Genomic DNA, 27,262 nt, shown 5'->3' with positions numbered 1-27,262 from the left:
ACCTTTCATTTTAATACTCTATGGATCCTCTAAATTGTTGTATTGTAATCAGGTGACCGTTAAGGCCCTTGGGCCTCTTGTTAAATATTTCTCTAGGTTGATAAATATTTTTGCAATATAAAGGAAACAAAGGTCATGACCTACACCTTTAACATGCAGCTCTGCAAAATATTTGATTACAAAATATCAATATTGTTTATTTTGTGTGTTAAAAGATATAATCTGTCGTACTATATCAATTTGATCCTTAAGATAACTTTTTATCTGATTTAGGTTGAGTAATCTACTAGTATATTCACGTTTTATCCAGAGCAGTGGATGTCACGGTGTTGATCTGTAGGATGGACGACCACAAAGGAAAGGTGTTTCTAATCACCGGTAAGACAAACTAAAATTATTAAAAATATATGTCAAAATAGCAGACAAACATGGCGAGAAAATTCAATGATTATGCCCTACAGGTGCCAGCTCGGGTATTGGGGAGGGCATTGCCGTCCTTCTTGCAAAGTACGGAGCAAGTTTGACATTGACGGGAAGAAATGAGGTCAAGTTAGAGACTGTAAAGGAAAAATGTCTGAAGGAGGGTTTATCACCGGAGAAAGTAAGCCATTAACTGAATAATTTTATAACTTAAATTATGATTTTTTTTAAAGAAGTAAGCCATTCTCTTTTATCCACAGATACTGTTTTCTGTGGGTGACATTACATCAAGAGATTATAGAAGGTCATTAGTGGATCAGACAATAAAACAGTTTGGAAAGCTTGATGTTCTGGTAATTATCTTTTACATAAGTTTTTGTGAGGTATTGAGGTATTGTAGTTTCAAATTAAATATACTTAATTGAATTGTGATATCTCTAAAAATCATTTTGCTTTTCCCCAGCTCACACTTTCTTCAAGACATCTTACCTCTAAAATGACAACATAACCATATGGGCTTGTCTTCCAGATTATTAAATGTAAATAAATTAACAAAATTTTGAATCTACTTTAAATACGGGTTTGGAGAGATGAACCTTCAAATCGAAGAAATTTTCCCCGTTTTCTGTTAATTAAACGCGTGTGAAGACCGACAAGAACATCAGCGTTTAGGAGAATTATCGCTGTAGCGAATCCTGCTATGACAAGGAAATAAATTTAAATTTAATTCCCAATCACGACAAGGAGCACAGGGCGGGTGTGAGCGGTCGGCAGAGGATGCTCACTCCTCCATGGCACCTGATCCCATCTCTGATGTTTGGAGGTCCGTGTTTGATCTGCTTCTATTTTTTATTAATGGACTTTTGAGCTTGAATACTGTTCGTTATCTCCATATACTTCATTTAAAGGTTAGAGTATAGAAACAGGTGTCGAAGTGGATGGGGGTATTTTTACCAAGATAGCAGCTTGTATCCCTTGTAGAGTTTATGTATATAGGTGTGGTGCTTTTTTAAACGTGGTATTTTTGGCCTGAAAGTGTCAAAATATTTATTGAAACAGCTTTTTAAGTGTATTTAAAGTAAATTAAATTATTAATTTAACAATCCTCTATGAACATATCAACGTTTTCTTAGCTCATCTGAGCTGAAAGCCCAAGTGAACTTTTCTGTTCACATTTTGTCCGCCGTCCATCTGTAAACATTTCATATTTTCGACTTCTTCTCCAGAACCACCTGACCAATTTCAACCAAAAATATATTTGGGTGAAGGGATTTTTTTTTTCAAATGAAGGGCCACACCCTCTGTCAAGGGGAGTAAATCAAAAATTAGTATGAAATCTGTGGCACTTTTTAAAAAATCTTCCTTTCAAGAACCACTGGCCCCAAACAGTTATGTGAAACCTTCTTATATAGTGTAGAACCCTAGGGGTTGGGTGGGGTCACAACAGGGGATAAAAGTTTTACATAGGAATATATAGAAAAAAAAATTAAAAGATCTTCTTCTCAAGAACAGCAATGCCATAATAAGTCATATTGATATGGAATCATCCTCACGTAGTGTAGATTCAATTTTGTTGAAAATCATTACCCCTGGGGGTAGAGTGGGGCCACGATGGGTAATCAAAGTTTTTTCATAGGAGTATATAGCAAAAATCTTAACAAGTCTTCTTCTAAAACACTATGATATGGCTACACAGCTATGATGAGTCATTTTAATGTGGAAGCATCCTCAGGTAATGTATAGATTCAAAGAAGTACGCACGCTAACTCTCGATTCCAGCCTACATTTTACACCCACTTAATTCAATACAAATGGCATTTTGGCCATACAATCTTTGTTGAATGTAAAGACGAATTCAATCGTAACTGATTGATAATTTTAAAACCAGTGTTAAATATTTAATTACTCTTAATTCCAACTCTTTTTACAAAGGAGGGGGGTGTTTTTCATTGAAATCGGGCTTTAAAGCATAACAAAATTTTAAAATATTCTTGGATATGGATGATTGTTCCTTAAATCTTTTCTTATGCATAACACATATTAAATAAAACAAATATGATTGATGAAATACAATATTTTAGTTGTAAACCTCTTTGAAATTGGTGAAAAAAATGAGCATTTTTGCAGGGGTTTTTTGTTTTTGTTTTTTTTTTTGTTTTTTGTTTGTTTGTTTTTTTGTTTGTTTGTTTGTTGTTTGTTTGTTTTTTTTTTTTTTTTTGGTTTTTGTCTTTAAACATATGTTCCTCCCGTGAAACAACAAAAGCTTTTGTATAAATTATTAAATAACAATTCTAAAAAATTCGTAAAAAGGAATTGTTGTTTCACGGGGGTATGTTTAAAAAAATACTTTCCGTTTTTCGTTGCTTTCCATAGTGAAAATCGGAAGTTTCACCAAACTTATAGTTATCTCTCTTTGTTTTTTTCCAAATAAGTTATGTTTTGTGAAAATCCATATAAATATCTATAGGAATATTCAAAATATGTTAACTTTTGAAAATTGACTTGGAAGTAGGCGGCAGAACAATACTATCGTTCGAAGTTCTTTGTTCAGATCATGACTCCTTGGAATTCGAAAGGGAAACAAGGGGGATCAAATATTTACATAGGATTTAAGATATGGGGAAAAATCTTTAAAAGTCTCTTCTCAAGAACAGCCAAGCCATGATAAGTTATTTATATTGATATGGAAAAAATCCTCAGATTCAAGATTGTTCATGTCATGATCTCCAGGGTAGGATGGGGCCACATGGGGATTAACTTTTACAGAAGAATATATATAATTCAAAAATCTTTTTCTTAAGAACAGCAAAGCCATAATTAGTCTTATTGATATGGAAGCATCCTCAGGTGGGGTAAATTTAAACTGTTTCAAAATCATAAACCTAGGGATACGTTGGGGCCACAATGGGGGTCTACGTTTTACATAGGAATATATGTGAAAAAATCTTTAATAATCTTCTCAAGAACAGCAAAACCATTATTAGCCATATTGATATGATAGCATCCTCAGGTAATGTAGATTTAATTTTGTTCAAATCATGAACCCTCCAGCGGAGGAATGGGCTGCTATGGGGGATCAAAGTTTTAAATAGGAATAGATAGGGAAAACCTTTACAAATCTTCTTCTCAAGAACAGTGAAGCCATGATTAGTCATATTCATATGAAAGCATCCTTAGGTAGTGTAGAATCAAGGTTTTTCAAGTCATGACCCCCAGGGGTAGGAATGGAGTCAAAATGGGAATCGAACTTTTACAGAGGAATATACAGTATAAAAATCTTCTCAAGAACAGCAGTGCCTTGATTATTCATATGAAAGCATTCTCAGGTATTGAAGACTCAACATTTTCCCAGTCATAACCCCCTGGGGTAATAATGTTTTACATAGGATTATCTGTGAAACAATCTTTAAAAATCTTCTCAAGAACAGCAAAACCATGACTAGTCATATCGATATGGAGGCATTCTTAAATAATTTAATTTTGTTTGTATTCTAGCCTCTGATTGGTTAATATCCAAAAAGGAACACAAATTATTTCTGTATAACCTGGTTTGGTATGGGGACACACCCCCCTGACAACCAGCTGAATCGTCTGTATCCATGCAATCCTCTCATTTCCAGTCCTCGGGATTCATGGAAAATTCCAGATTTAATAAATGTACCTTTAACTTCAAACAGTAACTCGGATCTTACCACATGTAAACAAAAAATATGGCTGCTTTACCTCCCCTCGCTTCCCATCACTTCCGTTACTAGGGTTGTATTATTGAGCGGCAAATTTGAACTAATAAAAAGCAACGAAATTTTACACCCACAGTTGTTTAATGATTTTAGAATTAAATTATAAGGAATGACTCTAATTCTTGGCCAAATTATTCGAGGATAACCTGGTTTGGGTCAGTTTACGCTGTTTTATAATCCGCTTCGCGGATTATAAAGCGTAAACTGACCCAAACCAGGTTATCCTCGAATAATTTGGCCAAGAATTAGAGTCATTCCTAAAGTATTGTAGTTTCAAATTTGTTCAAATCATGAGCCCTGGTGGTAGGGTGGGGCCAGCATGGGTGATCAAAGTTTTACTTAGGAATAAATAATAGAACAAATCTGCTGATGAAGAACAGCAAGGTCCTATTGACTTAGGTGAGTGTTGTGGACAATAGGCCTCTTGTTTTCTTTTTGTCAAACAAATATTACAGGTTGTTCGTATTTGCATTTTCAACACATACATGTACACTAGTAATTATTGAAATGATTCACTTATTTAATCTACTAGTATATTGCGTTATTGCAATAATTTCCATTACAATTGTTAGTAGTTTAGCCCATTCTCATCCAATTACATGTATTACACTGTAGTGTAACTGAGATGCCTACAATCTGACCAGAAGTAAACAACAAAATGCGAAACTATTACTGGATATGTAATTTTCAAAAAAAAATTATAGAGAATGAAGCACCACCATATTGCGGCGTATTCTCTTTTAATAAACAATAAAATTAACCCTATAACATTTTCAATAGCTCGGATATTCAATATTTTATACTTGAATATGGAATTTATTTCAGGAGTGGTACAAGATTTTTTTTATATTTGCAATGCAGTGAATATATATATATATATATATATATATATATATATATATATATATATATATATATATATATATATATATATATATAAAAATCCTGTCTCACAAGTGAAATAAATTCTATATCCAAGTACAAAACTTTGAATTTTCTGGTTATTTTTTTTCTTTGATTTTTCTTTGCTTCTGATTTTATAATACAGTGTCATAGGCTTTGAAGTCATAGTTTATCAGTTGAGACGTCATCAAGATGGTTTAGTTACTATCTCTATTCTATATGATTACTGGCCAAAAACTATTTTTTTTTAATTTATTTTGATATCCACTGTGAAAGAATATCACTTAAGTATCCTTTTACACTGTGAGAAAGTATCACTTTTATTCAATAAATAAATAGAGGATATTCAATGTTTTGTAGTTGGATATGGACAGGATTTTTTATATATATATATTTTCACCAGTGCGAGGCACGAGTGAAAATATTTTAAAAAAAATCCTGTCTCACGAGTGAAATAAATTCCATATCCAACTACATTGAATTTTCTGTTTATTACATTTTCTTCGATTTTCCCTTTGCCTCTGTCTTTTCTTAACACAGTGTCATAGCTTGACGTCATAGTTGAGCGGTTGAGACGTCATAGCTTAGCAGTTGTGTGATTGAAAACATTACATAGCATGGATTTTAGCAACATATTTGGGAAGAAATGCAGTTTTAGTTCTATCAAGATGGTTTAGTTACTATCTCTATCTTATTACAGGCCAGAAATTATTTTTTATTTACTTTGATATCCTATCACACTGTGAGAGAATATCATTTTGGTATCCTTTCACACTGTGAGAGAATATCACTTTTATTCAATAAAAAAAGCAAAGTATTTCACTGTTGAAAATGTAATAAATCACAGTATTTCACTGTTGAAAATGTAATAATATTCATCATCCATAAATAGAGACCGAGGAGAATAGGAAATTGGATATATTTCAGAAAATCATTTCTTGTCGCTTGTCCTCAGATGATCACCAGCTCTCTCTCTCTCTCTCTCTCTCTCTCTCTCTCTCTCTCTCTCTCTCTCTCTCTCTCTCCCAGAAGGAGAGGGACAGTGTACCCCGCTCCTGTAGGCAAGCTTATGAACCTTTCCTTTGATATTCCCAAAGATATTATCAGAAACGTCGGAAACTACCGACATGTGTTGGTGCCAAATATTTCATAAACTTAAACTTAAGTCTTTCAATACAATTAAGATGAAAACAAATTTAAAATGATTATCTTCCTCTGTCCGTTGCAACAAATTAAAATAAAATCACCAAAGGAAGTGTCAGGTTGTAACTAATAAATTAGCAAAGGGGAAGGGTTAATGGGGGGAATGATTCCTATATAACAAGAATACGCATCGGAGTACATCCTCGTAAATCTCCCTAATTCCAAATTCCCATGTTGTTATGTTGGGACCAGCGCTTCTGGAATCATATGAGGTATGTCGTAGAATAAGCTTGTCGTCGTCTTAAAGTTTGAACAAGGATTAGGAAGTTTCCTTAGATAGGATTGCTTTGTAAGCCTCTTTAAAGAATAAGATGTGTCGTAAGTTAGTCCTAAGCTATATCTTAGTCCCAAGATAGCTTCATAAGCATGTCTACTACTGCATTTATTTTATTTAAAGGTAAATAATGCGGGAATGGCAAAGCCCATGGAAATATCAATGGAAACAGAAGAAAACTTTGATGAAATTATGAACGTCAACATAAAGTCGGCATACTTCCTTACCCAGCTGGCTATACCGCATTTAAAGTCTACGAAAGGTAAGTGTGAGAGTATTTGACGAGGAATCTTAGTTGTCGTTGTTAGTTTTTGGCACAACAAAGTAAACAATTGAATCGGAAGGCATTTAACTAAGAATTCTTTACAAGCAAAAACATGATGGAGTCTTTTATGTATTCCCAATCAAGATAGGGCTGTGCACATACCGAACAAACAAGGTCAATCAGACCTATCTCCTCAGATCAAGAACTTCGAGAGTCTGTTCGGTTCAAGCCGAAACCAGTATGCTAGAGTTGTTGTTGGTTTTACCCATATGCAAGTCTCTACCAGTCTCAGTTTATTTTAAGTTTATTGAAAGGTGTTCTTACACATCTACGTCTGGAATCACCCAGCCCGAACTCAAGACCGATCATCTAGAACTCTTATAATTAGAAATTGTTGACCAATAATGATTTAATCAAAATATAAATCACCATAGATAAATTGATCTTTTCTCTAATGGAGTTGTGTGTGATTTTTTCAGTTAAATTTCAAACTGTTTTTTTTTTAGGCTGCATCATCAACAATTCAAGTGTATTTTCAACCACTGTCTTCACGGAAGTATGGTTTTTATTCCCTAAAATACAGAAAAATTGATAATCTAATACAAAGTTTTTCTTGATATATGTAAAATTTTTAGCTCACCTAGGCCGAAGGCTCACGTGATCTTTTCTGATCGAGGGGTGCCCGGCGTCTATCGTTTGTCGTGTGCTGTCTGTTGTCTGCAAACTTTTACATTTATGACTTCCTCTCAGGAACCACTGGGCCAAAGTTAACCAAAGTAGGCACAAACATCCTTGGGTAAAGGGGATTTGTTTGTTTAAATGAAGGAAAGCCCTCTTTCAAGGGGAGATAATACAGAATTTGTGAAAATTTGGTGGAATCTTTTTTTTTTTTTTTATTAAAAAAAAAACCTTCTTCACAAGAACCACTGGCCCGAAAAAGTTGAAACGTGGGTGAAAGCTCATATCATTTTTTTTTCAAAACATGACAAACGGCTAGAGCGGGGCCATAAGGAGCGAGCATGGTTTTACATGGGGAAACTCTTTAGAAACCTTCTCATGAACCACTAAGATAGAAAAGATAAAACTTATGTGAAAGCTTCATTACATAGTGTTAATGCACGTTTGATCAAATGATGAAAAAGGGCAAGGGTGAGGTCACAATAGGCGATCAAAGTTTTACATGCAAATATATTTGGAAAATCTTTAAAAACAATCTTCTCCTCTAGAAAAGCAAGCCCATGATTGGTAATGAATACGAAAATATCCTCAGGTGGTGTAGTTTTAAGTTTATTCAAATCATGGACCCTGAGGGTAGAGTGGGGCCACTATAGGCGATAAAATTTTTACACAGGAATATATAGGGAAAATATCTTCAAAAAAATCTTCTTCTCGAGAAAAAACATAGCCATGATTGATCATATTTATATGTAAGCATCCTCAGGTTGTGTAGGTTTAAGTTTGTTCAAATCATTACACCTTCTGATAGAAAAGCAAAGCAATGAAGTATTAATATGGAAGCATCCTTAAATGGTGTAGTTTCCAGTTTGTTCAAATTATGACCCCCAGGAGTAGGATAAAATAGGGCTAAAATAGGCAACTGATGTTTTACATGGGAATATATTTGGAAAATCCTATAAAAATAATTCTTTCTCAAGAACAGCAAGGCCATGATTGATCATCTCAATGTCTAAATATATCATATTAATTTAAGACTTATCGCATGTTTCTTAATTACTTGAAATTAAATGCGCATTACGATCCTTACGATCACAGTTTTTCAGATTTGTGTTTTTAATGCGAATATACCGCGTTTATTAAACATCATTTGACTCAAATAAAAATCCCTGAATTAAAAATCCGAGTTAATTAGCTAGCGATCACGTGACCGTGATACGTCATAGGCGGCAATGGCTGATCAGTTGTTTACGTTTATTTTACAAAAAAATATACACGATGTAAACTAAGTGTTCTGAGTTATAAACGACCAAATCATTGATTTTATCAATATGAGGTTGGATACTGAACCTTATAAGTATGTTTGAAATTTATCAGTAGACAATCTGCAAAACCTTAAAATCTGGAAACACGGTAAAATAACAGCGACGATAGCAAGGGGTACGCAGCGAAGACGGAGAAAACAAAGTGATCTGTGATCAAACCTTTATTATTCACAAATTCAACATTGTAGAATCTTTGATATTGTTCATTTGTAATGAAATATCAATTTATGCAATTATATTTGCACATATTTTGCAAGGAATGGAGGTCTCGAAAAATAATTATCCTATCACAAAACATTACCGAATACAAAAACATATCCAAATGTTTAACTAACAACAGAAAAAGCAGATTTATGTTTCAAATAGCAGTAGATTTGGTAAAATAAAAATAAATTTAATAAGAGTAAATTTAAAACCTATCTATTACAAAACTTTACTTTTAATTAACATAAATTGTAAATAAGCGACTGAATTATATTCGATTTCAGAAGGGCGCCGGGGGATAATTAGAATGTTTAATACTCGTAGAAGAGATGGTGGTCGACCGTGATATATATCAATTACCTTTTCTCTTATAATCATAGACTACAATTAAAATTCAAGAAGCCCCGCAGTAATTTTGCAACTGTGTTCGTGCATAAGCATAACTTTTTTTTATTTTCTTGCCGACATAAAGCCACTATGTACACTCATGTATATTCATGTTTTCATCTTTTATTCAATGATGATACTTAAAATTAAAACTACTTCAAATTTCTATAGTAATTGAAAAGCAGGCAAATATTTTTTTTTTTTTTGCATTTTTTGTATTTTTATATTGCATTTGTCGTTGATAACTCCGTTAATAGTGTGCATATTCCTATCTCTCTATCACTGAATTGTCGCATATGTCGTCAGCTAGTAGTAAGGCGCCGAAATCCGATTGAAATATGCATATCGCTCTAGAGTCGCGGAGTAAGGATTTGATCCTTACCTCGCGGGTTCGAATCCCACTGTGGGACGTGGAGACCGGTCCTTCGGTTGAGACCGTATAAACCGAGGTCCCATGTCGCAGAAGATGCTGGCACGAAAAAGATCCCTCACTGCTTAATGGCCCTAAGTGCCGAGCGCAGGTCAAAATTTGCAGCTCTCAACCGGCATATGAGTGAAAAATTCTCGAGAGGGACGTTAAACAACAAGCAAACAAACTTAACGTCGCTGAAAATATGCTTGCAACACCATTTGTAATGTTCAGTATTTTAATAAACAAGGTTGTAGATAATATTTTTGATAAAATCACGATTTTGTAAGATCATACGAATAGGTCCTATAATATTAATATATATGGAAGCATCCTCGGGTAGTGTAGATTCACGACCCCCGGGGCTAGAATAGGGCCACAATGGGTGATAAAAATAATACTTTTTTCCAAAAACAGCAAAGTCACAATAAGTCTTACTAATATATAAGACGTTGCGCACGGTGTTGGTACTATAAAATCTGACTCTTTAGATTCGTAAAGAAACTGGCGTTTTCAAGATGATAAAGTTACTAGAAATTAAAAATGAAATTAATTATTTTATCCAAGGTAATAAATTATTCTAAAAATTCTCTTTTTAATAATATAAAAATATCTTAGCTATGATATGGCTTTATTCATTATTGGTTATTACGGCGAAATTCCCGTGTCCAACGTTACATAAATTATTGTTCGCGCAACTACAAGATACAAAAAGATCCACTTCCAATCCTCTAAATTAAATAAAATTTAGGAAATACAATAATATGTATGCATTCTTTGTGATACTGTTGAATTTTTAGCATCATTTTCTCAGTTTCACGAGTTTGGGCTGTATCTACAGTGCGTAAGTAATATGTCCAACAGGAAAAAATCGTTTCCTAAAGTTGACATTTGCCCGCATGGCGATGTGTACGAGACATAAATGCCAAACAAAGATAAATTTTGATGAATAATCTTTAAGTACATATGTTTCTAAAATTAGTTATGTTGATACATGTTATATAACTGCTGATACGTTAATATTAGTAAGGCTTTGTTAAGTGTAGCCATTTTGTTATACACGTACGAGTCGCTGTACTATTAATTAATATGTCTCGGTTACATATCAAAAATACATAAATTAATGTCATATATATACCAATCATTACTGTATCTTGAAAGAACATTTCATACTCTATTAGATAATAACATAATTTTTACGGTTGTCATCTACATGAAATAAACGCAAGCATTAATAAAGATGTAGCCATTTTGTCACAGGTACGAAAAACGTCATTTTACACACTACATATATACGAATGACGTCGGGAGCGTCAAATTGTATCGCCGTGCTCTTTTTTTCCCCCCAATTTTCTGCAGGTCCGGAGTACCAAGTAGGGTAAAATGTCCTACTCCAATTATTTTAGAACGATCTTTTGTTTTAAATATTCTGAAAATTTTCATTCAAAGGCCGATATCCCCTTTTATTTTGCTGCAGCAATATCTAAACATATCACGTTATTGTTCTCTCTCTCTCTCTTTGCTAAATGAGAATGAGAGCCCCTCCCCCCCCCCCTCCACGAAAAAGTAAAAGGGTTTCTGAATTTTATTTTTTCTGGCTAGTTTTTTTTTTCAATTTAGTAGGGTTTTTAATATTGAAACATCCCCATCCCTTCTTTTTTGCATGTCAGTACCCCCCCCCCCCCCCCGATTTATAAAGAGAGCTTAACTACTTGGACTGAAGAAAAAAAAACAAGAAACGTTTAATTCAGTATAAGGCCATTTAATTTTTTTTTTCCGTTTAGCGACCTCCTATAATTCTAGAACCTATCTACCGATTCAAAAAACATATCAGTACAAAAGCCCAAAATTAAAACAAGAACTTTATACCGGCCTTTCCCCTCTAAAGTCTTTTTCGGAAAACTGGCTCTTGAGTATAATTTCCCTTTCATCAGAAATCCCACACCACATTCAATTTTCCGGGGAAATCCCTACATTGTGTAACAGTTATAAAGTGCGATTCCCTCGAGAGCCAATTTACCCCTTCTGCTATAAAATATCATGTCAGTACTTATATATGAGGGGGAGGGGGCGACATATGTTTACAAATGTACTTTCTGTAATTTTTTCACAGGTGCTCTCGCAGTAGACAATCTTAATGAAACTTCACAAAAATTGTAATTAAAAAAAGTCTAGTTGTGTCAACATTTAATTAAAAAAAAACGAGGAATTTTATTCTTAATGGATTTTTTTTCTCCAGTTATATTTCATAAAACTACATGTGCATAATATTGATTAAGTGTCTCGCCAAGTTTCTGGGGTTTAAAATAGCTATCCAGTATTACACCTCTGTGGTCGAGGGGTCATACCTATCCTACGGCTTGCAAGAGCAGTGCTTCTTGTATTGTATTTTTTAACTACTAAAATTTCATACTAAAGGATGTTTTCGTTATAACAAAAGATTTGACCTATAGGAGAGAACAATTTCCTGAAAAAGTCACATTTAGAAATCAATGTTCTTTAGTTGTTTTCTATCGTATATTTGTCTAAATTTTTCAAATTTGCATTTTGAACCTAATTTTTATTATTTGCAACTTTGAAATTAACCTACAAAGTTGGTCAAGACAGTATTTTATCCGTTAAAGCACTAATTTTTGCGTAAATTTTGGAATAGAAGTCCTTCAGGGCAGGCCTACCCCTAATTTAAATTATGAAATTTTGATACATTTTGATCTGAAGAATGATTTAAAACAAGTTTTTTTAGGGACACCCCTGCCCTAGGGTCGAAATTCGTAAAAAAAACCTACAAAAAGTGCGAAAACCTATTTCTATTATACTTGATTATATTTATGTCAGATGTATGATCTCATAGTTAGTATAGCTCAGAGACACAGACCGTAGACTCTCACCATGGACAATTTTAGCGTCCTGGTTCGAATCCACCTGTTGGCATACTTTTATTTTTTCAAATTTTTCACCTGTATAAACACGAATTTAATTTTTCATACAGGCTTTTTCATTTTACTTCTACTTTCTTCCTTAAATGTATATGTTTGCTGTTGATATAAAAGACATTTATGGAATTGCAGATCATAAATTCTCTTTAACTAAACGCAATCAACCGGAACTATACCTGTAAGCACACTTTGTTCGAGGACACGAATCATTCACTTTGTGTCACACTATACTGCAGGTGTCACGAAAAAAAAAAATCATGCCGAGCAAATATTGCTGTGTTTGTCTTTCAAGAACATCTCTGGGTAATAGTACTGTTGTGCCATTGAAAGAGATTCTGCGCTATGCAGAGTAGATGCAGTTCATTCCTCAGGGAAAATTGTCAAAAAAGCAGGGGGGGGGGGGTTACAAATTAGAAAAGAATGTGGTAAGGTCAGTTAAGGTTTTATGTCCCGTTGCCATTACCCAGGCATCAAGTAAGGACCCTCGTATAAAGGATGTTTCTGTAAATACCGATGTAGGGTCATATGAAGACAGTTGACTAGAACTAAAACGATACATGAGAAACAAGAAACTACACGCATGTGGCCTAAAGTCAGGGACCGGAACGGATATCGATAAGCTTTCTCTAAAGACTGAAACCAATATCGGCCATATAAGTCTTTGAAAATTTTTTGAGCGAAAACACTCATATTTCTATTAAAAAACCAGTTGACTTTCATATAAACTTTAGCAATGTCGATATGATTTAAGCATTGATAAAACGGGGGGAAACCTACTCTGGGAGAGAAAGAGAGGAAAATTAGCTCTAGTGTAAGATTCCTGAGTATAGATTCCGGGGTGGGGTGGAGGGCTGGTTATGGGGGAAATCCTACTTTGTACAGCGGTTGTCATAAAAATTACATCATTCAAATGTTTTGATTTCATAATTCCATTTTTCTCGTAGAAAGACATATTTTCTCTAACGTAGAAAAATATATTCCTTCGCAAAATCAAGGTTGTAAATGCTAGGTACATTACCTGATTTAACATATTAGAAAAATATAGAAAGAAAATGACAGAATTCAAAAGGTTTCAATAAAAAAGGCAGGCGGGGGAGGTCGGGAAGGGGGTTCCGGACCCCCCTCCCCCCTGGGATTTTCAGTTATATATTTTTTTTGCTTGTCAAAAACTTCGAGTGTCATATTTTTTTAATTGGTTGGACCCCCCCCCCCCTCGCAAAATTTCCTGGAACCGCGCATTAACCGATTTTCTGTGCTTTTCTCTGATCTTGGTTGTCAGAAACCAAGGCGCATGCGGGGCTTGATAGAAATAGAAAACTTGAAATGATCTAATGGAAAAAAAAAATGAAGGAGAAACGGTTGAAAGAGAAAGCTATTTGATGTGTTTTCTCTTTGCAAGCAAGAGCGTACAAAGTGAGAAAAAAGAAATAGAAAGAGGAATCAAGAATATGAATGGGGATATGTATGCCCGTGACTATTTCATAATAAAAATCTGACAATTTATTAAATATTTATAAGATTATAAGAGTTTTAGTGTACATCTTAATATTTTCAACGAAGATTCAAAAATTGAAAAGTTTGTGCTCTGTTATTTTATTTAGATTTAAAAAAAATTAATAAATAGAATTCACATTAAACAACTAAAATTTTAAATTAACGTTTAAAACGTTGTAACAACGTTATGACTTTAGTAACGTTATTTTGACGTAACGTCAATGTGTACCAACACCGTGCGCAACGTCATAAGTATCCTCAGGTAGTGTAAATCGTGATCCCCGGGGGTAGGGCAAGTGTCATAACAGTGGATCAACTTTTTACATTGGAAAATCAATGAATCTTTTTCAAAATCTTCTCCTGAGGAAAAGCAAGGTCATAATTAGTCTTATTTTTATGAAAGCATCTTCAGCATGTGTAAATTCAAGTTTTATTTCAAATTATGACACCCCCAGGGCTAGGGAGGGGTCACAACAGGAGATCAGACTAAATCTTTAAAAATCTTCTAAAGCATTGATTAGTCAACGAAATACAAATACATGGAAGCATCCTCAGTTAGTGAAGATTCAAGATTCTTTCAAATCGCGAAAGAATCCGCTGGGGGCCAGTTTTATATTTTAACTTTTCAATAATGAACTAATTTCTGCTTTTATCCAGCCAAAGTGCTCAGGTGAGCAATGTGGCCCATGGGTCATGTTCATTTTATATTTTATGGTAGATATCTGGATGTTGTTCCTACGGTATGTCAAAAGCAGCAATGGATGCATTCACCAGAAATTTAGCTATTGGTATTAATATTGAACTTTATAAAACCCTCATCGTCATAAAAAATTGAGGCAGTGTTCAGCTACTAGTTTGTTCTGTAGATGTGTAATGAATAACGTATTTAAATGCTTTTTCAGAATTAGCACCATTTGGAATTCGGGCCAATAGCGTAAGGTACAAATAATTTATATAATAAAGCTCTATTTGAATTCATTTATATATATTTTAATACAATCTTTAGTTTTTATTTTTAGACCAGGAATAACAAGAAGTAAGATCTCGAGACATGCTATAACAGACGAAGAATTACAGAATAAGGTGAGTCAACAGGGTTGTTCCAACGTTCCGTAGAGGAGGGTTTTTTTTGTAGGAACCCGGTGTCATAAATAAATGAAACTTTGGAAATAGATTAAACCAACTATATGTCATAGATTGGCCGGCATTTATAGAAGAATTAGGCAGATAAACCCTATTAGATGAAATACATTTACATGTATTTATTGCCCGGTGTAAGACAGTGAAATACTCCAGTATAGCAATTAAAAAACAATAAATTTCATTTTAAGTCTTACAAATTTAGTATTTACTACTGAGAAATTCAGGAATAGAATTTTTTTTTTAAATCTTAATATGGTTTAGTTAATTACTTTTCCTCCAATTATGTTGTAAATACTCGGTTTGAAATCTGATTTGAAAAATGGCCACTATGTTGACATGGGGGACACACACGGATGTTATGAAATTTTCTGAGCATGAAATCACTCCAACAAAAACGTATGTCACAAATGTCTGGTACAAATAGAAATGTTTCCGGGTTCTTGTTATATTAAAATGACAGAAACAAGTTATTTTAGTTTGTTTAGAAGCGAAAGTAAGAAAGAGATTGGCCGCAAAATTCGGACAAGAAATCGTAATTAAAGTGACACTGCAACTCCATTTGAGAAGACAAAACCCTCAGAAATAGAGGAGGTTTTACAATGTTTAGTATGGATATATGTACATTATGATAGAGGTTTACAGTAGTTTTCTTGCGGTGAAAATTTTCAAATGTTACCCTCAACTATATGCAATATATATTATACGAAAGTTTCATAGAAATGAAAGATTGTTTGCGCACGCATAGATTCCGAGCAGTCAGTATTAGAATATCACCTGTCTTCAAGTATTGTTGACTGTTGGTAAGTTCTATTGAGCTGGTGGGCGTGGCTTCATCATTCAGAGGGTAAATGTTTCTCGACGAATCAAATTCCATTTAATGTAATTGACATGAATGTATAATTTTTTGAAATATCAAATAATATCATAACAATTAAGATGTATCATACACTAGACAAAATTGCTAACGCACCACTTATTATTCTTATTTGTGAATTGATCATTTTCCTGATTGGTACTAGTATATAAATATGTCATCTTTTCCAAAATAGTTGGATTGACAAATGTCTTGGTGTCATGTCAAGACCCTTAAAGGACCTTCTTGTCCGAAAACCAATTTCCCGACGTGCACTGCGCACCGTTTTTGCCAAGATATGAAGTTGGTGATTTCGGATGGCGGTTCGTGACGTTGCGACGGGAGCAGTCTCCCACTTAAAAATCAAATGATATACCCTGATTGACTACCATATAGCTTAGTAGTCATCAGTGCCTTGGTGTCCCTACCAAATCCACCCAACTTCCGGTTGCCCCAATTTTGTGGAACAATATTGAAATTATTGTGTGGTGCTCACTTAATGCCGTCGATATCTATTGTAAACATTTTTATGATCGTTAATTCATTTTCAACAATTTTTCATCAGAGATATTCATAATCATTTAATTCTTTTAATTTTTCACAAATTTCCTCAAAGGAACCCCCTGCAGACACCATTCTGGCTGCCTGAACACGCTCTTTTAGAGTCGAACGCCGCATACTGTAGTGTTTGTACTTGTAAGTGTTTCATGTAAGAAAGATTACTCTATTTCTGTATGTTTAATTTTATGTTGAGTTATCACCCTTGTCTTAGTTCCGGTTCAATAAATGAATGTCTTCAATGACGAGAGTGTTAAGTCGATCGGGTTTAATCCGTATGTGTAGCAAGAGTGAACGCTACATTAAAATTGGCGACGAGGATATTTAACATCCAGTAATTTACGATGGCTAGTGTTTTGGTACCAGATGTGCAGGGAATCCCGAATTTCGATGTTGCAGATGTGACCGGCATTGCATCAAAATGGAAAAGATGGCGTCGGGCATTCGAACTTTATGCTAAAGGCAAAGGAGTAAAGGAGGCAGATCAAGCTAAAGCGTTGCTTATCCATACAGCAGGAATGGACGTACAATATATATTCTTTACGTTACCGGAAGGAGAAGGAGAGGATGAATATGCGAAAGCGGTGAACGCCTTGGACAATTACTTTAAACCGCAAGCAAATGTTCCTTACGAGAGGTCTGTGTTTAGAAGCATGGCTCAATTAGAGCATGAAACTATTGAACAGTACATTACCCGTTTACGCCAGAGAGCAGAAACGTGTGAATTCGGGAACCGTGATGCGATTGATGAGAGGATACGTGACCAAATCATTGACAAGTGTGTTCGTCATAATTTACGCCGTAAATTACTAGAGAAAGGTAGGAACCTTACACTAACTCAAGTCCGAGAAATTGCGAGAGCTATGGAAGACTCTGAGAGACAAGCCACATCAATTGAGGGTCGCACGCAAGGGGCCGTAACTGGTGTAGTAAACAAGGTTAGTGTGCAAAACAAGAAACATTTTGTGAAAAAGACAAACGGTAAATCCTTTAGTTGTGGTTATGAAGGACACCTGCGGAATGACCCTAAATGCCCTGCTAGGGGAAAGAAATGTCATAAGTGTAAGCAGGTTGGACATTCTGAGAAAATGTGTAAAACCAAAGACCGTGGAGCAAAGGGGAAACCAGGGAATATTCGTCACATTACGGAGCAGTCAGGCCAGAGTGATGACAGCAAAGTATACGCATTTCGTGTCCACCAAAATTCTGTGCTAAGTGACAGCCTTGTTGTGAACATTGGGGATGTTGACCTCAGCATGATCATCGACTCGGGAGCAAGTTGTGATATAATGGGAATGTCATTATGGAACTATCTGAAAGAAAACCACATCAACTGTGTGTCTTCCAAAGTTGAAAAACAGCTTTTCGCTTATGGAAGTCAACAACCTCTGAAAGTGGCTGGAATATTCACTGCAGCTGTGAAATACAACCAAACTGTCATTCCAGATGTTGAATTCGTGGTTATTGAGGGGAAAGGACAAGCCTTGCTTGGTCGAGATACAGCTGTGCAGTTGGGTGTTTTACAGATTGTTAGCAGCATTAGTGAAGCTGTCAATACAGACAACAGAACTGTCTTTGAGAAATACCCTAACTGCTTCAAAGGTGTAGGAAAGCTGAAATCTTTTCAACTTGAAATACCAATCGACCCAGGTGTTGAGCCAGTAATACAACCTATGAGACGTATACCCTATAGTTTGCGTGACAAACTCGACAAGAAGTTGGATGAATTGCTCGATTTGGACATCATTGAACGTGTGGACGAGCCGTGTTCATGGGTATCTCCAGTTGTTTGTGTACCCAAACATTCAGGTGATGACATCAGACTCTGTGTGGACATGCGCCAGGCCAATACTGCAGTGCAACGAGTTCGTCACCCTATTCCGACAATTGATGAAATTTTGCATGAAATGAATGGTAGTACTGTGTTTAGCAAACTTGATGTTACTTGGGCATATCATCAGATTGAGTTAAAACCTGAATCTCGAGAAATTACTACTTTTGTAACACATAAGGGTTTATTTAGGTACAAACGTCTTATGTTTGGCATTAGTTGTGCCCCAGAAATGTATCAAAAGGTCATGCAACAAGTATTGCAGGGTTGTGAGGGGGTGCATAATATTATGGATGATATTGTACATGCAAGTAGTCAAGCAAAACATGATAGATGTCTTGAAAATGTTGTTAAAGTGTTGTATGAAAAGGGGTTTACCCTTAACAGGGACAAATGTGAATTGAACATGTCAGAAGTTGTATTTATGGGTCATGTGTTGTCTGGTCGTGGCATAGGTCCGTCGGATGCCAAAGTCAAAGCTGTTGTCGAAGCGCGCGAACCGAAAACCTCTAGTGAAGTGCGCAGTTTTTTAGGGCTTGTAAATTATAGTTCTAGATTTATTCCAGATCTAGCAACGGTAGCAGCTCCGCTACGGGAGTTGACACGCAAAAATTCAATTTTTAGATGGGGAAAATCAGAACAAGATTCATTTGTAGAGTTAAAGCGTCGACTTGCAGATGCCAAAACATTGGGTTATTATGACAAATCTGCGCCGACAAAAGTCATAGCTGATGCTAGTCCTGTAGGACTCGGGGCGGTGCTTGTGCAAGAGCAAAGTGGAGAACATCGTGTTCTTTCATACGCAAGCCGCAGCTTGAGTGATACTGAGCGCCGTTACTCACAGACGGAGAAAGAGGCCCTAGCTTTAGTATGGGCGTGTGAAAGGTTTCATGTTTATCTGTACGGTACAGAGTTCGAGCTACTCACTGACCACAAGCCGCTTGAATGTATATACTCTCCCAAGTCAAAAGTCTGTGCTAGAATAGAACGATGGGTGCTGCAAATGCAACCATACATATTCAAAGTTCGGTATATTCCTGGTCCAAGGAATATCGCAGACACGCTTTCGCGTCTTGTTAAGAATGACCCTGCTCAAAAGTCGCTAGATTTAGAAGATGTTTATGTTAGGTTTGTAGCTAAAGCTACACCGATGGCGATGACAACGCGCGAGATTGAGAGAGCATCAGAGAGTGATCCAGAACTGTGTTCTGTAAGACAGTGTCTTGTTACACAACAATGGCATCGTATGGAGTATAAGCAATATTTACCAGTGCGTGCTGAATTGTGCTCGATTGGAAAGTTAGTATTGCGCGGTACACGAATTGTTATACCCTTGCAGTTGCGTGATCAGGTTCTGGAGCTTGCGCATGAAGGCCATCCTGGCATTGTTGCAATGAAATCGCTGTTAAGAAGTAAAGTATGGTGGCCAGGGTTGGATAAGAGTGTTGAAAAATTTTGCAAGAGTTGTTACGGTTGTCAGTTAGTGGGTCAACCCAGTAAACCCGAACCGATGAAGCGCACGGAATTGCCTTCCGCGCCATGGCAATATCTTGCCGCAGATCTTTTAGGTCCGTTGCCAAGTAAAGAGTATATATTTGTGCTTGTAGACTATTACAGTAGATATTTTGAGGTCGCGGTCACGAAAAATATTTCGTCAGAGAACATAACAAGTTTAATCTCGAAGTTTTGTTTAACTCATGGATTGCCATTTTCAATCCACACTGACAATGGTCCTCAGTTTGTAAGTGAACATTTTAAGGATTTCATGTTAGACAATGGCATAGTTCATCACAGGACAACTCCTTTATGGCCGCAGGCAAATGGCGAGGTAGAGCGGCAAAATAGGTCAATTATGAAACGTGTTCGAATTGCTTTTGCTGAAGGCCGAGATTGGAAATCTGAACTTGACAAATTTCTTGTTATGTATCGAAATACACCACATTCGACAACTGGTGTTTGTCCGTCTCAGTTACTTTTTGGTCGTAAACTTCGCACAAAGTTGCCTGAGCTTTTCAACTATAATGTTGATGATCTTGAATTACGCGACCGTGATGCGGAAAGAAAGGAAAAGGGTAAAATGTATTCAGATAAACATCGTAGGGCAACAGAGACCGATATTCGTGCCGGTGACCAAGTTCTTGTGAAACAAGACCGTGAAAATAAATTGTCCACTCCATTCAACACCTCACCTTTTAAAGTTGTTCAAATGAAGGGTAACAGTGCGATTGTAGAATCAGATCAGGGAGTACAATACAAACGAAACATTACTCATTTAAAGAAATTTAATGAGAGAGAAAGTACTTGTAGATCAAATGAGTTACAATATAATGAACCACAACCTGTTGTTGGTGATGAAATTGTTGATGATAACTGCGAAATGAAACTTGATACAAATGCTGATTGTAAACCAGAGAGTGATTGTAGTTCTGCACCTGTTACTTTTTCTAATGATGCAAGTATTGAAAATAATGATCTGAATGTCAGTCACAGACCTGTAAGAAATAAGAAACTTCCATCAAGGTTTGAAGGATTTTCCATGTATTAGTCTTAGACTGTATGTGAACTGGATCATGTATGCTAAATGATGTACTATTAACTGAGTGTACATTGTATGTTCTACAATATATGCTTGTCATTTTTCTTTGGACAGTAAACTATGATTTCTGTTGATATAAAGTAGTATCACTTAAGTGTGAATTGTAGAAGATAGTATTAATTGAGAATTATAGTTGTTTTTGAGCGAGAAAGGAAGGGATGTAGTGTTTGTACTTGTAAGTGTTTCATGTAAGAAAGATTACTCTATTTCTGTATGTTTAATTTTATGTTGAGTTATCACCCTTGTCTTAGTTCCGGTTCAATAAATGAATGTCTTCAATGACGAGAGTGTTAAGTCGATCGGGTTTAATCCGTATGTGTAGCAAGAGTGAACGCTACACATACGGTGTAACTTTTTTTCTGAGTTTTTAATTAGTACAAGCATAAAGAATACAACCACAAAGAAAAAATTAGAAATTTACTCCACCAAAAAATTTTGGGTAGGATTTTAATTTTTTCTTTGAAGTGGTTACGCTTCAGTAAACATTGTTGTTTTTTTATCAGTTAAAGCATTTAAATGTCTCATTTTTTAATAAAGTAGCATAATTATATATTAAAAACATCATAAACAAGTTTTGAAAAGAAAAATGTTAATTTATTTAGGTGGTGCGTTAGCAATTTTGTCTAGTGTATTTAAATCCATAATATTTGTGATGATAAAAGAATTGATTCTTGTAAATGTGTTACCCCCCACTAGATGTGTCTAACGCCACGAATGCCCCCGCAGACAGCCACAATTTCAAATGCCATATTTAGTTTTAAATTTGATTGCACAAATGATTTTTTTCTAAGTTCAAGAGAGGCAACTCTGTGAAAAATCTTCGAACCATGACTAAATTCAAATTTGACCTGTATTTTCTGGTAAAATACCTGCACATGCAATTCCAATCTTATACATACATCCCTACAAAAGTAAAAGAGCAGAAACTGAAAATTTCTTATTTCTTCTTTTCTCTAAGTTCAATAGGAATAATTCTGTCAAAAATCATCGGACCACGACCAAATTCAAACTTGTTCTGTATTTTCTGGTAAAATACCTGCATATGCAATTTCACTTTTATACAAACATCCCTACAGAAGTTAGCGAAAACTGAAAATTTCTTCTTTTTTTAAGTTTAAGAGGGATTACTCTGTCAAAAATCAGCGGACCACAACCAAACTCAAACTTGACATGTACTTTCCTGTAAAATACCTGCACATGCAATTTTAACCTTATACATACATCCATACAAAACTTAGAGAGCGGAAACTGAAAATTTCCTTTTATAAGTTCAAGAGGGATAACACTGTCAGAAATCATCGGACCATAACCAAATTCGAAGTTGACCTGCGTATTCCTATGTCGTATCCATATAAAGTTTTATGGTCGATACAATAACCTAGTCAACAAGTACAATCTATCATAAGTCAAATGTTGACTGACTTTTTCATACAAATTGTTAGGCCATTATTTACACACTTATTTCCGTTATTTCCCGGTCATGACAAGGAGCACACGGCGGGTGTGACCGGTGGGCAGGGGATGCTCTCTCCTCCATGGCACCTGATCCCACCTCTTATGTCTTAGAGGCCCGTGTTTGCTCTGCTCCTATTTTGTAATGTTTAATGGACTTTTGAGCTCGAATACTATTCGTTATCTCCACATATTTCATTGAATTTGAGGTGAATGTGTGCAAATGTTGCTAAGATAATGAACGGAAAGTCAGTGATGACGGATTGAAGGAATTACAGTATGACGGAACAGGGTAACACTATATACCCCCGACCATTGTTTGGCGGGGGCATAAGAATCCAAATCTGTGACGTTTATCTATTGTGATGTCGGAGATTGATCATGATGGTAGAAAAAGGGTAACGCTACAATTCTTATCACTCGTTTTGTTTGCAAAGAATATCAAATATTCATCTTAGTGTACTTTTACAGTCATAAAATCGTGTGTCCACTAAAATAAATTCCGTCAAAATTATTGGCATACCTTGGAGTAAGCAAAATGCCAAATTTTACCTCCACTTAAAAACCTCTAAACGGTGTCTTCTGTGATTGGACAATTTTTTAAACTTAATGAGGATCTAAATCTCTAATCATATTTGGAAAATGTATGAAAACACGTTTTTGCAATTGGTTCAAAGCAAGCTGCCAGACATAACAGATATAAAAATATAGATAAAACTCGAAAATTAAGACCCCTCCAGCTCAGAGAGAGAGAGAGAGATTTAAAATCTGAATGTTAAGATTTAATTCTGTTTCAGTTTATGGCAACAGCTGAAAAAGCAAATCCTTCTGGACGGAATGGTGAACCGGAAGATGTTGCCAATGCTGTCTCATTCTTGGCATCTGACAAATCATCATATATAACTGGACAGGACATTATTATTGATGGCGGACGTTTTATTCGATATTAGTTACATTGCTTTCACAATATTATGCTATGAATGCTTCACATTGATTTCTACTTATGATACAAAATACACAGACTATTCTCTTTATAGCACTGAATTTGCGCCATTGAAATTCGTATATACAATCATGATTAATTCAGCTGAGATATATACTGGTATGCACATTAAATGTTAATTTGTTTTACTCTTTTGATTTCTAATACTTACTATTCTGCATTTTGGAAACTCCTACACATTGTGCTCTAAGAAGAGATTACGATTTAAACAATATTCAAAATAATGAATAAATTGGGTAACAGGCAATGCCTCTAAATACCCTCTCTATACAAGAAGAGATTACTTACTTTAAAGAAGAGGCCTTCGGGTCTTAACGTTCACCTGAGTATAGTGTAACACTATAAAGGATCCATAGTTCGAATATAAAATAAGCTGATGAATGAAGCTGTGTTGCCCAAAAGGAAAAGAAATAGGATAACCAGGGATAAGCAAAAAAATTAATTTAATGCCCAGTCACAAAACTAAATGTTGATCTAATTACTGCTTATGTCTTTACTTGCCCCATTTGTTACTATGCCCAAGCGGGCTAAATGAAACAATAGTTCTTGAGCTCTTTAATAAACCAATCTCATTCCTACTCAAATTGGTCTCTCTTAGTCTTCGAAGAACATTTAATGTACAAAGATGTTATTTTTGTCCCATTTTTATATATCTATTATCTAAAAGTCTACTTGACCATTAATAAATATGAAACTACCTTTATTAGATATTATAAAAACATCCTTGTATCTTGTATAATTCTGTTATTCAACTGACTTCAATTGCTTTATTTTAGGTGATTAATTATCATAGGTGGATAATTAAGGTGAATAACTTCTTTCAGTATAATACAAAATTATTAGATTGACCAAGTGGTGCAGAATTTCAAAAATCTGTTAAAAATATGCTTGCTTATTACATTTTTATATACTGTTTGTTTTCAAGATGCCCAGAAACAGAGAAGAACATTTTCAAATATATAATGCATTTAATTATACACTAAAAAAAGCCCCCCCCCCCCCCTTTACACCAGATTCCCTGACAAAGGAGCCACGAAATTCACATTTTTGAAAGAAGCACCCTTGCTGCTAAATTCTCAGGAGAAGAGAATAAGATTTTCAAGGAAATAATGCATTTTTCAGACCCCCATCCACCTGAATCCCTAAAGAGCTTCTTTCAAAATTTTGTTTATTTCCACAGGGTAATGGGTTTAAAGGGGGAGGGGGGGGGGGTCTGTCATTATATAGTCAAAGTTCATTATTTGAAAATCGTCTGCTTCTTGGTATTAAACAAAACAACTAAGTGCATAGTGATGATAAACAAGGGTTCTCTTCCAAAATTGTGCATTTCAAGGTCACTAGATAAAGAGGCCATACAATTTACAATTTTGAAAGAAACACTCTCGCTTGTCATTACTATGCACTTAGTTTACGAGGGGTGATCAAAAAGTTTGCGAACTATCTCTATATTTACGAAACCACAATCCAGATCAGAACGAAATTTGGCACACATTTAGTCGTACAAATGTTCTATAGATAGAAATGTCATGTGATGTTTTGGTCCGTGTTTATGACGTCACAGTGTGAAAATGACGTCTATATATAGATGACTTGTGACAAAAAATGGTTGATCAGTCGCACTCGAGCAACGAACGGCTGTAGAGTTTTTCGTATATCTTGGAAATTTCTTTGCAGTAACATATAATAATTTGTACAAGATTTATTAAGACAAAAGACTTGCCAGAAGTTCAATTGTTAATTGGATTGATTGTTTGGTGAAGGAAGGGAGATGATTAAAAATGATGTTTGTTCTGTTGCCCAGTTAAAGGAAGCTGGGGAAGAGATGTGTCCTTAGTTGAGCAATTTGTTATGAAAGATCGCCAAGTTACAGTTAGAAAAATAGTTGAATATCTTAACAATTATATAATTATTATATCCCTAAACTATCGTTTACTTTAGACTTTAAATATATCAGATATGATAAAGAGAAGGCGCCCATGCTCTATCCACATAGCATAAACGACGCTCCCAAGACAGAAGACTCGGGTTTTGAGGGTCACCATGCTCACTCTGGGAAAGGATATCCTTATCCACCCATCCTATTGCCGAGATTTGGCCATTTTTGACAAATGGACTGTTCTTGTTATAAAAAATAACTTTCATGGTAAGAAATACAAGACTCGGAAAAATTTTAAGGCTTCTGTGAACAGAACACTGTGGAGCATGTCACGTGACCACTAGGATCACGTGATTCGCTCATGGGCAGAACGGTTGCAGATGTGCGTTAAAATTGTAGAGGACTAGTTTAAAAAATAATGAACACTGAAACCTAATTTTATTTCTTTTATGGAAACAATTCAATTAGTTCGCGAACGTTTTGATCACCCCTACTATCTGCAAAATACCCAGTAGCAGAGAAAAAATTCAAAAAAATAATGCAGTTCACTATATTATATTCAACAGAATAATTCCCTCCAATCCGAATCCCTGACCCTGGGGTCACAAATTCCCAATTTTGGAGGAAGCACTCATTATCATCATAACCATACTAACTTATTTTATCTGCTTAATACCTAGAAGCATAGAAGATTTTTAGAGAATGCACTGCCATTATAAAATTAATAGAGCCCCGTCCTAACACCAGATCCCCAGACCCAGGGGCTATGAAATTCACAATTTTGGAAAAGGCATCCTTGCTTATTCAACTATTTGTTTCGTTTGTTTGCTTTATATACAGGGGCATAGAAAAATTTCAAAGAAATAATGCACTTGCACTATTTAATGAAAGAGCACTTCGTCGAGCGCTCGCTCCGTGATCGAAAGGTCGTATGTTTAAACCCCAGCCGCGACTAAGTTGATAAAAAATAAGTAGCAGCTCTTCCCACGCCAAGTGCTCGGCATTCTGAAATGAAAGTTTCTGTTCTTTCGGATGAGACCTTAAAAACCGAGGCCCCATGTCACGGTAGGCGTTGGCACGTTAAAGAACCCTCACTGCTCACTGGCCCTGAGTGCCGAGTAAGGGTCTAAATTTGAAACCCTTCATCGGTATATGATGCCGTCTCTACGTGAGTGAAAAATTCTCGAAAGGACGTAACACAACATAGAATTTATCAATCAGTCAATCAATCAAAACGCATTTTCCCCTCTTCAACAAAACCCTTAAGGCCACAAGTCTCACAATTTTGAACGAGGCACACATGATCATCATAGACATGCACTTAAATTATCGACTTTATTTAAGGAATGAATTTTTAATAGCTATTCAAGTTACACTGTTTAACCTGGGTTGTGCCACTTTACGCTTTACAAACCGAGCAGCGGTTTATAAAAATGTCATAAACTTTCCAGCCTAGGTTATACCAGTATAATTAACATGAATAGCGTTTAAATTCATTCCTTATGATTTAATTTTCAATCATTCAGTGTAGAAAATAAGACAATTTCACCTTCAAAAAAGATACTTTTTTCATGCAATTTGATAAAAGTGTTGTGTAAATTCACATCTGACAAAAATATTGAAAGTTTCTGAAGAAAAAAAAAAGTTATATTAATGTGAAGTTAGTTAGCAAGTTGACCACTGGTAATTGATTGGAAAGGATATGTACATATTTT

At 35.3% G+C, this 27,262-nt stretch overlaps 1 protein-coding gene across 1 annotated transcript; it reads left to right on the top strand.

Annotated features, from left to right (window-relative positions):
• The first annotated feature begins 341 nt into the window (after nucleotides 1-341).
• LOC133199177 (3-oxoacyl-[acyl-carrier-protein] reductase FabG-like) lies at nucleotides 342-23,799 on the top strand. The gene is made up of 9 exons (XM_061335032.1): nucleotides 342-378; nucleotides 462-601; nucleotides 681-773; nucleotides 6,664-6,802; nucleotides 7,312-7,361; nucleotides 14,954-15,023; nucleotides 15,138-15,174; nucleotides 15,255-15,318; nucleotides 23,466-23,799. The coding sequence occupies exons 1-9, from the start codon at nucleotides 342-344 to the stop codon at nucleotides 23,616-23,618; spliced, it is 783 nt and encodes a 260-aa protein (XP_061191016.1). The 3' UTR covers nucleotides 23,619-23,799.
• Nucleotides 23,800-27,262: the final 3,463 nt, after the last annotated feature.

The sequence above is a fragment of the Saccostrea echinata genome, unplaced genomic scaffold (genome assembly GCF_033153115.1).
Source record: "Saccostrea echinata isolate AGI-Se365-2 ecotype Australia unplaced genomic scaffold, CSIRO_AGI_Sech_v1 ptg000033l, whole genome shotgun sequence".
NCBI classification, from domain to species: Eukaryota; Metazoa; Mollusca; class Bivalvia; order Ostreida; family Ostreidae; genus Saccostrea; species Saccostrea echinata.
The sequence above is the reverse complement of the archived record's forward strand: the minus strand, read 5'-3'. Positions and strand labels throughout refer to the sequence as shown.